This window comes from Caloenas nicobarica, chromosome 15, assembly GCF_036013445.1.
Source record: "Caloenas nicobarica isolate bCalNic1 chromosome 15, bCalNic1.hap1, whole genome shotgun sequence".
Classification (NCBI taxonomy): Eukaryota; Metazoa; Chordata; class Aves; order Columbiformes; family Columbidae; genus Caloenas; species Caloenas nicobarica.
This window is the reverse complement of record NC_088259.1, coordinates 16,236,319-16,250,491: the sequence shown is the minus strand read 5'-3', so window position 1 is coordinate 16,250,491 and position 14,173 is coordinate 16,236,319. Positions and strand designations below refer to the sequence as shown.

At 47.8% G+C, this 14,173-nt stretch overlaps 1 protein-coding gene and 1 long non-coding RNA gene across 2 annotated transcripts in view; one reads left to right on the top strand and one right to left on the bottom strand.

Annotated features, from left to right (window-relative positions):
• The window catches only part of LOC135994870 (uncharacterized), a 156,318-nt gene that overhangs the window by 966 nt on the left and 141,179 nt on the right, over positions 1 to 14,173 (bottom strand). The window lies entirely within an intron of this gene.
• On the top strand, positions 3,965 to 6,343 carry CEBPB (CCAAT enhancer binding protein beta). The gene has a single exon (XM_065645931.1). The coding sequence runs from the start codon at positions 4,236 to 4,238 to the stop codon at positions 5,220 to 5,222; it is 987 nt and encodes a 328-aa protein (XP_065502003.1). The 5' UTR covers positions 3,965 to 4,235; the 3' UTR covers positions 5,223 to 6,343.

Below are 14,173 nucleotides of genomic sequence, written 5' to 3'. Positions count from 1 at the left end.
AGTATCACAGCTGCGGCTTCACGAGAGAGGAAAGCATGTGGCAATCGTTTCTTATGTTAAAATGAGGCAAAGTCTTGAGCCTGGTCTAAGAGCTGGGGGAGACAGAAGGAGAGCCAGCTTCTCTCCCAGTTGAGACATTGTCCCTGCCTGACATTTCGTAAGCGCAGCTTTTTTTACAGCGGAGAACGGCAAGTGGAAAGCAATAGATTGAAATCTGGCCTCTGCCAGGTACGGCTTGTGAGTTGTTGTTGGCGTACAGTGTGCAGCTGTAGAAAGAGGGACCTGGGGCTAGGAAGAAGAAAAAAAGAGCGCGCACAACATGCTCAGAAATAAATTTCAATTTTACTTCTCTGTTTTGCAGCCTTTATTGCGACATCGCTGCACTTAAGTCAGTCTTTCAGGCAAGGTCCCCTCCCACCCCCCAGAGACCTTCCCATGCCACCTCTGTGCTCTGTCCCAGCCTGCCCGCTCACACGGACGCTGCTCTGGAACCCCTTACGTTCTCCTCTTTAGCTCATCCCCAATGCGGTACCTATAGCGTCTTCTTCATTCATGCAACTGTCAAATTCTGGCATTAACTTCTTCCCTCTTTGCCCCGTTCTGCCCCTTCGCGTTGTTTTACACTGCAGGTCTATGGGTGAGCAGCTGCGCTCACACAGGGTTCAGCGTGGTGCAGCTCTGACCTTGCTGAACTGCTAAGACCTACTGCAAGGAAATAATACAGGAGACAAGTCTGCAGCAAGAAGCATCAGAAATTACAGACAACCTTTTCCTAGAATATGATCCTCAGTTCACAGACCTTCCTATAAGCGCTTCAGTGTTTGAGCCATCACCATTAAACTAACAGCATCTCCCCAAAGCTGGTGTCCTTCCAGGGACAACTGCTGCAGACCTGGAGCACGTGAACTGGAGAGCTCGCAAGAAATCCTGGAAAAGGCGGCAATTTCCAGGAAGAAAATGCCTCCGCAATGCTTTATTGTAGGTCTAAGCCTGGAAGTGGAAAGTTGTGGCTTCTACAGTACAAAAGGGAAACTGGAAAGAAGAATTTAATTCATGACAGAAACGAGCAGTGAGGATGAGATTCTTCCCTCCACCTTTTCGCCATCCTGGTATCCTCCTGTTACCCTCCCAGTCTCTATATTGTTTCACACACGAATGTAGAGGAATCTGGGTTCTATTGCATCAGATTTTTTTTTTTTCTGCTCAAAAATGTTGACATCTTTACTAAGTAATTTGGGAGTTATGCTGTCTTCTTCCTCAGCTGACTAGTTCTGAAAAAGAGAAATAATGAAATCACTATAAAGAAGGTGCTTTTCACAGAAGTGCTGCCTTGCTGTTGAAAATCGCTGTTGGGAGACATGCTCCGCAGGGCTGCTGCCCGCGGGGTTTTCACAGAGTGAGACCAGTCCCCGGACCCCTTCACCTGCAACGTCTGCATCTCTTTTCCTACCTAAAGCGTCTCTCTGAGGAGGTTTTCCAGGGCGGTTATTAGCAGCCTCTGCACATCTCTCCAGGCTAAGCCATGGCACTCGCAGGGACAGAGCCTGGTGTGCCCAGCCCTCCGCCCAGCCCTCCGTGGTGCGAGCCTCGCTCTGCACCTGTTCCCATTTCAAAACCCCCGTTTCTGGCCATGCATTTGTTATGACAAGTGCAGAAACGATTTAAAAGAGACCAGAGTTAGCTCAAAACCTGCTTGCCGAATGCTAGGGGTTTGGATATGTGGTTAGTCCCGCCAACAAGGTTCCCATGAGAAGCTGAGAACGGATGTTGGCTCCGTGAGAGTGGATGTTGGGATTTGAGGTGAGCTGGAGGAAGTTTAAAGAGATGCAGGTACAGCAGGGAGGTGAGGGGGGAGAAGGGAAGGAGGGGACACGCCAGCATCCAACCTCAATTACCACCCTGGCTGACGTGTGATCTCGGTGACTATGGGATTACTCAGCACTGGCCTGGAAAGGAGGTGTGGGCCACACCATCCCTGATATAATCTGTTTCACATGACAGTTGCACAGACGTTTTATTTTGTTAGGGAAGATCAGCCTGAGTAGGAGTACAACTTCATGCTGCAGAGCAGCAGAGAACAGGGCAGAACTCTGAAGAAGGCAAATTTACATCTTCAAAAATATATTGAAAAATTGTCCAGGAAATTTACCAACTAGTTTTAGCGTTCAATTCTAGCCAATGGCTGTGGCAAGCTGGAGACCTATCAGGGTAATGCCAAGAAATCCTAACCATGCATTTCAGCAGGCCACAACGGCAGGAGACCTTCTGCTTGTGGGTCTCTGAGACGTTTTGGAGGTCGGAAGCACACGAGACCAATTTTCAAGACTTCAGTTGCAAAGGCCAGTTAAAGCAGCCGCTGGACGTAACTGCCAGATCAGAATGCAGGATAAAGACGCAGAACGAGGGAGTAAACAGCCAGAGGAACAAGCCCTGGCTCACAGCAACTTGCCAGTATTTGCACCCAATACAGATGTTTGTATTTATGAAGGTATGGGCTCCAACTACAACCTCCAGACCCAGCTCTCCGGCCAGGCCCAGCTCCAATTTAATCTCTGGTGCATGCACCAAAGATTAACTTGGTAGATAAAGATGGAACTAGAAATATTTGAAGCCTGTTAGAGTACTTTTGTTATGGAAAGAAGAAATCCTTTTAAAACATGAAAAGAAAAAGCAAATGAAAAAAAATAAAGTCCTATGATCCACTGGCTGATTCTTGAATTCTTCCTCTTTTCAGAGTTTTGAGGTTTGAACATTATGGACAGTTGACTGTTTGAATCGTATAATGCAATACCTGTTCCTCTGGCTTAACGTTACAATATTTCCCACACCGCAGGATTGCTTCACATTATTCTAAGAGGCAGTGTCATTTTCCCTGCAGTGCTAGGTCTTCTTTACTGAGGCGAAGGACACTCCTACTTCCTTTAATTATATGTTTTGTTTTAAATTAATGTCCTTTATTCTGGGGATGAATCACCAGCTTGTAGACAGGTAAATGTGGGAGTAAGAGAGTGAAAATTTAAGTTTGATTCCCAAGGTGGGTGTCTTTAATTAAAACGGACATCAAGATTCAGTCTTCCTTCCCAAACTTACCCCACGATTCTAAAAACATTTGCATTCCATGTCTCTATGCACGTATCTCACTTTCCTTCTGAATCATGTTACATAGGGTCCCCTTTGGTTTCAGCGCACAGATTCCCTGTCGCTTGTGTACCCTGACAGTTGCACCATATCATGTAAAGTAAATACACCGAGACAAACTTTAAGGCCATCATCCCTGCATGAAGAGCTGGGCAGGGGAGCAGGGTTTGCTGGGCTCTCCGGCTGCCTGCAGCCGCAGGAAGGCCTGGAGCAGCGCCGTGCCTGCCCCACGCGCCGCTGCACAGCGGCTTTGTGCAGATCCCTATGGACAGTTCTGCTCGCCAATGGGATTTACTTGGCCAAGCACCGGGCGGAGGACAACGGGATCTGTCTTTTATTTGCAGCTTTCTCCCCTGCCTTGGCAGAAGGACTCGGAAAAATCGCTCCTGCCGCGATTTCCCCAAAGGCAAAAGGGGCCCCGGGCGGGATCCGTGCCCACCTCCGCACGGCGCCGCCAGCCCCGAGCAGCGGGTCCCGCTCCCAGGTGAAAAGCCGGGGCGCGGGCTGGCACAGGGGCAGCAGCGCCGCCCCGTCCCCGCGGCCCCCCCGGGCCGAGCGCGGCCCCTGCCCCGGCCCCGCGGCCCCGCCGCGGCCAGCCGCGCTGTCCCCGCGCCCGCGGGCCGTGCCGCCCGCTGCCCTCCGTGCCCGCCAGAGCCCGCGTTTATTGCGGCCGGCTCGGCGGGGCACCGCACCGGCACACCCGCCCCGGGTGCCGCCCCCGGGGCCGGGGCCAGCACTCACCGAGCGTGCAGCGTGGCAGGCGGCCAGGCGGTGACGCGCCTGTTGCTATGGGATCCACCGCCCCTATAAATAACTGAGGAAAGGAACTTTCCTAAGTGAGAGACTTTAGGACACGGGACCCAGAACCAGATGGTCCGGAGGAGCCGCGCCAGCTCCCGCCGCAGCAGCCGGAGCGGTGAAGCCCCGCCGCGCCGCAGGAGCTGATCCGGCCCAGGTGGGCAGCGCAGCCGGGGCCGTGCCCAGCGCCAGGGACTGAGGCAGGGTCCGGACCCCCCCACCCCAACGGCGGCAGCTTGATCCTCTGCCGGGGGGGGCCCCTGCGTCGTTTTCTCCTCCCCGCATCCCCCTTTGCTTTCATGCAACGCCTGGTGGCCTGGGACGCAGCATGCCTCCCCATCCAGCCGCCCGCCTTTAAATCCATGGAAGTGGCTAATTTCTATTACGAGGCGGACTGTCTGGCTGCTCTCAACAAGCTGCACCCGCGGGCGGCCGGGGGCCGCTCCATGACCGAGCTCACCGTAGGGGACCACGAGCGAGCCATCGACTTCAGCCCCTACCTGGACCCCTTGGCATCCCAGCCGCCGGCCCAGCCGCCTCCTCCCGCAGCAGCAGCAGGGGGCAACTTTGAGCCTCCCTGCAGCAGCGGCGCCGGCCAAGATTTCCTTTCCGATCTCTTCGCCGAGGACTATAAAGGCAGCGGCGGGAGCAAGAAACCCGACTACACCTACATCAGCCTCGCCCGGCACAGCCACCCCTGCGCCAGCCAGAGCCACAAGCCGGGGGGGCTGCCGGGCTGCTTCCCGCCCCAGATCGTGGAAACCAAAGTGGAGCCGGTCTTCGAGACCCTGGACTCTTGCAAAGGGCCCCGTAAGGAAGAAGGGGGAGCCGGGCCGGGACCGGGGGGCATGTCCTCACCCTACGGCAGCACCGTGCGCTCCTACCTGGGTTACCAGTCGGTGCCGAGCGGCAGCAGCGGGAACCTGTCCACCTCGTCCTCCTCCAGCCCCCCCGGCACCCCCAACCCCTCCGAGTCCTCCAAGTCCGCCGGCGGCGGCGGGGGCTACTCCGTCCCTCCGGCGGGCAAGAACAAGCCCAAGAAGTGCGTGGACAAGCACAGCGACGAGTACAAGCTCCGCCGGGAGAGGAACAACATCGCGGTGCGCAAGAGCCGCGACAAAGCGAAAATGCGCAACCTGGAGACGCAGCACAAAGTCTTGGAACTGACGGCCGAGAACGAGCGGCTGCAGAAGAAGGTGGAGCAGCTCTCCCGGGAGCTGAGCACCCTCAGGAACTTGTTCAAACAGCTGCCCGAGCCCCTGCTCGCCTCCTCGCCTCGCTGCTGACCCCCGGCCGGGCGGAGCCGCCGCTCCCTGCGCTGCTCAGCGCTTCTCTCGGGCCGGGGCGCGGGGGGAGCCCGGGGACGGGTTGGTTGGTTTGGTTTTTACTTTTCGTTGTTGGTTTGTTTTTGTTTTTGGTTTTTTTTTTTTGGTCTTTATTTACATGTTGGCGGAAGGTCCCTCCGCCGCGCGGGGACCCCAGCGGGGCCGGGGGCTGTGACCGGGGGCTGTGACCGGGGGGGGCCCGGGGGGCCCGGCCCCGGGCGGGCTCTGCCGGCTGCTGGGCGCTGGGTTATTTAAAAGAGCGAGAGGAGAGCAAGGGCGAAGTGATGCAATCCTTTAAGCATGGCTGGGAATGCTGTGTACATGATGCAATCTCGTGTAACTGTCAGTCATGAATTGAGTAATCTGTTAAAGATGTTCCTACAGGTTTTTTTATTATAAAGAATAATCTATTTCTATAAGAAAATACATATGTATATTTTGGGATCTATGCATTCTTGCTACATTTGAAGCATTAATGAACAATTTTAATAAACTTTATGACTAGGTTAAAAAAGTAGCTTGTTTTATTTTGAAGGCATGTTTAAAGTTAGATTAAATGCAGGGTTGAACTTTTAGCTGAATCTGGCTCGGTGCTGTGATCAGGGATCAGGATTTCTATTGGTCTTTTGAACTTTCTCTGTGACTCAGAGAAAGGAAAAAACCAAAAACAAAACCCCCAAGAGAAACCCAGCAAAGAGCAGAGCTGGAAGCTTTAGCCAGTTCTTGTTGCCTCATTTTATCTCCTCTAATCACTTGCTTTAGCTGCCGCTTGGGTGTTGTTTGGGGAGGAGGTGTTTGTTTTGGGGTTTTTTTTTGCACTTCTTGCTGTTCTGAACGTGTAGAGCGAGATGTGCTATCCAAACCATGACCAATCTTTGGCAAGTAACACCAAGTCTGAAGTTGGAGGGAGGAAGAAAAAATAAGGGAGGAAGCCTGAAATGAGTGTTCGTTTTTTCTTTACAGAGTTTCTATTCTCTAAGTTATGATTCAGCATTTCTTATGTTTGTAGTTTACAGGAATAAACATGAGAAAGTAGCATTTCTGTTGGATGTCGGTAATTTCGGTCATTGCTCAGGAAGCTCTCCTGTAAACCCGGCCAGGTGAGAGGCATGTGAACAACTCCCTTATCTTTGCTCTTGAGACGTTTCTCTAAAAACTGCAGTCAGGGTTTCTCTGATGAGAGGTGTTTGTTTCTGTGTGCATGCGTGTTTGTTGGGAGCAAAAACCAGAAAACGGGGGGTGGCAGAGGAGGAGGAAGTTTGTAGCAGGCCATAACTTTGCTCTCGCCAGAGCTCGGGCTCTGCCTGCCCATGGAACACCAGCCTTGCCAGGGGCCCGGGCTGTGTCCTTTCCCCGCTGGACGCTGCTGTGTCCAGGTCTGTGAGAAGTTAACAGTCTCACGCTGGTTACGCGGAGGGAGTTGGGCAAGTGATCGGGTCTTACTCAGCATTTTCCATATTCCTCTCGGGCCAAATTTAAGTGTTAAGTTTTTAGATCCAGATTCCTGGCGCCCCAGAAAAGAAACTCCTTAATCATCTATGCTCTGTTTGACAGCTGAACACAGGAAGGGTTTTCAGTATAAAGATCGTGGACTTGAATTTGCTGCTGTACATTCCAATACAGACAGATTGCAGAAGGACAAATATTCAATTTGTTGCTTATTCCTAGTGTCTCTTTAAGCAAAGCGTGTTTTCTTCTTAAAGAACTGTTCTGCTTTTTTGACACTTAAGCTTATAACCTCCCGCAGGGGAATCTCCCAGAGCTCTTATGAAATTGGTTACGCGCTCCCTGCTCCCGCAATGCCTCCGGAGCTGCTGCTAGGAGCCGGGAAGTAGTAAGTAGTGGAGTGTTAGTCCTGCTACAGATTTCACCCATCCGCTTTTTAATTTGTACAGTGCAGTTAAGTTGTTTTTATGAGACCCTAAGAATAGATTTTCTTGGGTGAGCTAGCTCCTGCACCAGCATGACTCAAGTTCTTGCAGGCAAGATAGACTTTAGATCTTGTCTTGACCGTCCCTCGTGACGATGATTACTCCAGCCTCCTGTGGCTGTTTATTCTACTATTCTTCTAGTTACGAAACTTATCCACATCGTTAGATCCTATTTTCTTCTTGTGCTGTAGGCCATGTAATGTTACCCAAACTTAAAAGCAGCATTCCCAGCCAGAACCCAGTGCTGCTGAGGGTGGAATTGCTTGGGGACTGAAGATGTCCTCAGATACATTTTTTCCTTTCTCTCTCGTTTTCCTCTCTCGCTTTCCTCTCTCTCTCTTTCCTCTCTCTCTCTTTCCTCTCTCTCTCTCTCTCTCTTTCTCTCTCTTTCTCTCCTTCCCTCTCTCTTTCTCTCCTTCCCTCCCTCCTTCCTTCCCACAGAAGTTCAGTTTGTGGGGGCTAGAAGGCAGGGTAGATTGAAAGATAACATGTACTAAAGGTATTTATATTTGTTTAAATTATAGTCCCGTTTTGGAGATAGAGCTCTATCAGGCATGAATCAGCTAATCCCCGTCCTTAAACTTTGCCTGCCACAGTTCAGGAGAGCCAGGGTAGAGTTGCTGCAATTTAAAGAATGACGTTGAAATTACTCCTGTATTCCCATTTATCTCTTAATTAGGATTACAGATTTCTTGTTCAGGAAGAAACTTCTGCAGCGACTAGTTTTTGTCCGAAAGATGCAAATACAGACAGAAAAATCAGGGACATGGATGCACCCATTTTACACTAGTCTCAGAAGGAATCCATGAAAGTTGGAAAAAGAATTCCCAAATCCTTCATTCATAATCTTGTATTACCCACATAACTTACATTTTAGGAGCCTTGTAGTGCTATTAAATGCATGAAGGTAATGAAATACCCTGCTCTATAAACAAGCAAGTGAAAAAGCCCCTGTAATTAAAAATTGTCCTAGAAAAAACCAGTCAGGATAAGAAAAACTTTGGAAATGAATCTGATAAAACTCCAAGCACTGAAGTAGACAAGAGATTCCAAATACCTTTTCTAATCACAGTGGGTGAATTGGAAAATCCCTGTCCAAACTGTGGCTCAGCTCCAAGTATTGATACAGTTTCCCATTCCAAACAGGACCGTGCTGGCCGAACGCAGTGCTTGCTGCGTCCCTGGTGTCTGATCGGGTCTCTTGAGCTTTTCCCAAAGCGACTCAGTACAGCTCGTGGTAAGACTTTGCAGTCTACACGCAGGCAAACCATGCAGACAAGTTAAGGCACTTACTGCAGGAGTATTTTGAATTTTTTGGAAGTTTGTAAGCAGCATTTCATTTGGGCTTTTTTTTCTCCCTTTCAAATTATTTATTATATTGACAGAGGCATACAGGTCTTCCTCATTACTACTAAAATAACGAGAGTTTCTTCCTGCGTAGAAATAAGTAAGATCAAATCCCGAGCACTGACGTCCCCTCTCCCAAGCACTGTTTTATCATTTGCTAAGTGTTTGTGTTCAGTTGTACTGCAAAAGGAATCATATGTATCATTTTAAAACAAAATATTTAAAAATACAATTTTGTTAGCAGTTCTTCTATCTATTAATATAATTTTTTACTGTCTTCTGCTCTGCGCGAAGCCCGTTTAACCCCATGCAGCTCAACTGTGCTGTTGCTTTCACACTTTTCCCGCTGCCTCCTGTTAGTGACTTCTGGAGATGCAGGAAAATACACACTTGTTTCTATCCTAATTGTTTCTCCTCTGTCAAATAACATCACCCAAACTGCATACATGCACCAAAGGGCCATTGGGTGGGAGACTCAATCACATTTGACAACAGTATGGTTTTTTTTCCCTCATTAAAATTTGGGAAAAGCCTTCAGATATTGAAATTACAACCTGAAAAAAAAAAATCTGAAGTTACTCTCACACTAGCTAGTCTTCAAGCAATGTTTCACTCTGTGACCAGATATTGCTGAAGACAGAATCAGCCCTGTCTTGCATTTTGCTGTCATTCATACCGGCACAAAGTGAGTCCAAAGCCCCATGAAACTGTTGTACGTTTGGTTTGTACTGGATATAGATTATTACAGGGTGGATGGGGGGCAATGACAAATTTGGTTCTAACTCTTAGCTGCCAATTCCTAATGCAAAAAAAAAAAGATGACTGCTCTCCTGAGCGTTAGCCTTTTTATGTTTAAGTCCACGCAAATGCTTAACGGTCACAATTTCAGGGCAAACCTCATACACTAATGTGAAGTATGAAGTAAAACTTAAACATGTGTATGTATGTTGAAAGGGTCTTAATACCTTAATCAGGAAATTCAAACAAAACTAGGAATATAGTTAACTACTCCCAAGGAAACAATTCTGTTTAAATTCTGAATACTTTTTGTAATCCATCAACAAAGTAAAAATAAAACCATGTGGCCAAAACTGTACGTTAAATATGTGAGGGAATCAGTTCTCTTTTGAGAGATACCTGATGAACAGACAAGTGAAATCGCTAAAAGAATGAAGTTCTACTTAACTCTTTGCTGGGACTCAAATCATAGTCTGAGGGTTTAATCTTTGCAACATAAAGCTAAACCTTGGTAGACACTCTACACCTGGATAACATCCCGAGGTTTTCTGAGGTTCCTGATTCTTTCACGTGAACTGAGGCTGTTTTGCCCCAGCCTGGGCAGATGAGCCGCACAATCTATGGTATGTAAACACCTAAAGAGATTAGGTACAGCCTTGGATTGACGTCAGGATCGTGTGCAATTTATGGTGCGGTGGGAGCCTGATGCAAAACTACATGAAAGTCCAAGAGAGTTTCTCTTTGAGACGATCCTGGAAGGGGCAGCACGGCCGCCTGGAGCAGCACCTGGGAGCTCAGGCACAGCCCTCCAGAGCAGCCCTCATTCTGATTCGCTCAGTTTGATCTATTGGAAACTCTATCAGAAACCAAATAGCCTTTTGTCGTCCTCTTCCCACCTGCTAAATTGTTTTGTTTTGAATAAAAGGCTTTCCTCCCCTACTGGAAATGTTGGTGGTTAGATCTGTCTGGATGTGAAAAACAATAGGGCTGGAATTCAAAATGAGGATAAATGGGTTAATAGTTGCTGAAGCTTCCAAACCTTCCAACTGGTTGCCACAATTGCACAGAGCAGTGCCAAATTTAACTCTTATTTGTTTTAAAATTCCCATGAATCTATATATTTACTATTAAAATTGTTAGTATAATAAATAATAACAAACTCCAGTAACATTTTCTCTCTAATTAAAAGCTAAGGCAGAATTTTATCTACGTCCAGTTTTCTCCTTGCCCTGTCCTATCTGCTTTTGCCTCTGGGATCCCTGCATCACAGATTACACAGCTATCACAGCACTTTCTCAGAGTTGAGGGTATTTAAATCAGAGATTTTAGTTAGGTCTCATAATTTCATACAATTTGCAGAATAAATCCTGTAAAAACTCACACTGTAGAAGTGACTTGGTCAGCAGACCTGGTTTTGATGGGCTCAAACACCTCTGTACATCATGTCAGAGTAAAGAACTGAATTTTTGGTAGAGGCTACAAGATGCTACGGTCCCTATCCCCAGACAAACCAAGTGCAACGGCTTCTTTGTTTTCTATAAATACCTTGGGTTTGCTAGTATATTGCAACAGCAGTTCATTAAGCCCATGGTAAACAGCTCATTGATGTTGCCTAGAAATTACAGTAATAGGAATCACGGTCTCCTTAAAACAACACACAAATCCCTCTAACACCTCATCTGCTGCACCCCCCTCCTCCCTCAGCTCACCTGGGACCTGGGGCCACAAAAGTTTTGCGATATATTTTCTACAAGCGAGCGGAGGAGCTTTGGTTTGAGAAACGAATGTCATGGTGACACGATGGGAAAATATTTCTGTGCAACATGATGAAACAATTACTTGGCTGAAGTAATTCAGGAAGGGAATCACAAGAACAAGAGAAAGTGCCTGGAGCCGGTTGGAGAAGCAGACGGAGAGCAGTGGTGGCTGCTCACAAACCCATTGTTTTGCTGATGTCCCCAGCCTCTGCCCTCCCGACAATAACTCGGGGGTGGATGTTTCTGACAGCGATTTGCCACACTTCTCCAAGCCTAGGTGTCCTGCTTGAAACAGCGAAGTGCAGATTCTGCCTCTTGCTTTTTGAAATACATAAGGCCAGAAAACGAATGTAATTTACTGATACTTAAGTGTGTCTAACATTTACATGTGCGAGGAGCAGAATCAAATCCGTGGGATAACTTGGCACAACAAGATGAGTAGAATTACAAAAAAAAGAAGAGTAATTATCAAGGAGTTTGGTTGCTTAAAGGAATGCAAGCTGGACCGTGGCCATTTACACTCCACTTGAGCACACAAGCCGGCTTTTGTGCCAGCTCTGTGAAGAAAGATAACTTCCGAGCAGGATGGGTTCCTTGCTGTTGAGTTATTGATGAGCCCTCATGGTGGCAGAAAATATCTTTGTGCTGAAAGTCAATAGTGCTGATTGTTGGGTTAAGCACTATTCTTAACTTTAAGGTAGTACTTAACTCCTTCTTAACTGAAGAAGAGAAGGCAGAAAGCCTCTACGCATGACTTTAGCTGTTGGGTGCACAGTGTCCCTAACACTTTTAAAGCAAATTACACAGCTGCAGAGTTCATGAGTGCAGAATGCTGACAGAAATTAAGATGCAAGGGATAAATACTGAGCTTTGGCAAAAGCACATGAAACAAAAAAGACGGTTTCCAGTCCTGGCTCTTTCACCAGTTTATCATTTATCTTTAGCTTGTCAGTTAGCCCCTAGATGTAATAGAAGCCATATACACATATGTGCATCTCTAGTTATAAGTTCAGTTGCCACAGCGGCAGGTGTATTTGCCTATTATATATTTAGATCCTCATCTTACATATGTAGTTCACTTTATACACATAGCTATAGTGATTTCAGTGGAACTATTATTACTCACATGAGTGATGACAAATGCACAGATCTGTATTTACATGCATGCATTTACATGGATCTGTATATACATGGATCTGAGATCACAGTGTCTCTGGGAAATTTTTTGTGCCTTGCTGAGTTTTACAGCATATGCCCTAGCAAATTCTGAGCACTTTCATTTCATGTCTTTTCAAATTTGAGAGAGCCACCCATGCACATGGGCCGATTTGGCTGTCTCTTCCTGTGCAAAAGGAGATGACAGTGGCTTCAGCACTTTTGCATTTCCCAGGAAAAAAAAAAGCAGACAACAAAACACCTGACGAGTGGGATACTGCCTGTGCTCTAACAGCCATCATTGTGTCCCAATTCAACATAGTCATAGTACCTGAGTGGATGTTATACCTGACCAGAAGCAAAAAAAGGCTGAACACAAGCTTCGAAGTTTTGGATGTGCCAAGTGCTCTGCTGAAACACAACCTTCCAGAGCCCCCGGATTACACTGCTGGGATGCTGCTGTGGCACAGGCGTACGTCCTGGGAAAGAAAACATGATAGAAAATCTGTCTGTCCAGAAAGACGGTGAATGAGATGCACTCAGGCCAAAAGGAACCCTGACTTCCTCCTGCTGTACTGAAGGAGCACATCCAGTCTGTACGCTGGCCAGGCCTGGCAAGCTGCTGCTGCAGAGCCTGGTGTTGGTACCTGGCTGCTCATCAAAGGATTCTTGAGCAACAACCCGCTCCACATCAGCAAGAGCTGCTGCCAAGAGCCATGGACTGCTATGGGCTGCAAGACAACTGATAAAGCAGTTGCTGAGAAAAGCAAAGGTGCCTGCATTGGGCAATCTGAATGCTACTAATGGCTACTGGAAAATGTTATTTTTATTTCGGTTCTACAATTGCATAAGCCTGATTTGCTAAATGCTCACAGTGACACGGCGTTTGTACAGTGCTTGCTTTTTTTCTTTCTTTTTTTTTTTTTTTTCTTTCCCAAAGCATTTTATTTAGACGAACAGACGCTCCCACTTTACAGGGGAAAACCTCTGCTTCATAGCTCTTCCTCTGTCGATAACAAATACGGGTCAATGCGCCTTGCACTAGAATTAGCTCCTGTGGATTTTGGCCTGGGGAGGATAAAGCACTCAGAAGAGGTGGGAATGATGCAGTCAAACCTCTTGTAATACAGTTCTGTAGGTTGTAGGGGATACAGTTCATGAGCGAGGCTGACAGACTGGAAAGGGTTTGGCAAAACGGGCAAGAAAGCAGCTCTCCATGTGGTGAAGAGGCCTTGGGAGAGGGAAGTGATACCAAACAGCACATGGTTCTGGGAAGGCTATTGCAAGCCGCGGCAGTGATGGGAACCGTTTCCAGCCCCAGGCTAGGGGCACTGAACTGTTTTCCCACTGACCTCATGGTAACGTGAAGTGAAAATTCTACTCTCGTGTTTTCTGCCAAGTTCTTACAGTGAAAACCTCAGCAAATGGCTGCTGCTTCTGCGTTAATTCACTAGCAGGTGCTCTTCTGCACGAGCCCTGCAAGAGCTTTATTACCGGAGGTACACTAACTACTAAAGAGCCATAAGCTTAACGTGGTGTTTACTGTAGGACTGTGCCTTTTTATTGCGCAGAGGGAGGAAACTCCCTTCTCAGCCCTCCAGGTGGTCCCTCCAGGGCAGGGTTGAGGCACATTGGCGAGAAGGGGTGGGGTTGGGTGGGAGAGGCTTTCATTGCTGCCCTACCTGTTCTGGGCATAAATTGGAATGATCAGTCTCTAAATCCTGCCAATTAGGCATACTTTACTGGCATTAGAGTCAGTTTACTATGATAGGTAAAACTCAAATGTTTCTCTTTTTTTTTTTTAAATAAAAGAGGGCGAATCCTGTTTTAACAAACATAACCCCAGCGCGGGGGCAGCAGGGGCAGCGCTGCGCTCTGCAGGGTACCTGACCCAACGCAGACAGGGCAGCAATCTGTGACACAGGGCGGCTTGGGGACAAACACCTTAGCAGGGTTGTGTCCCCCTGTCTGTTGGGCAGCCCGC

Excerpts from the sequence above, each read along its gene's own strand:
- CEBPB (XM_065645931.1), top strand. The coding sequence starts at position 4,236 with ATGCAACGCCTGGTGGCCTGGGACGCAGCATGCCTCCCCATCCAGCCG.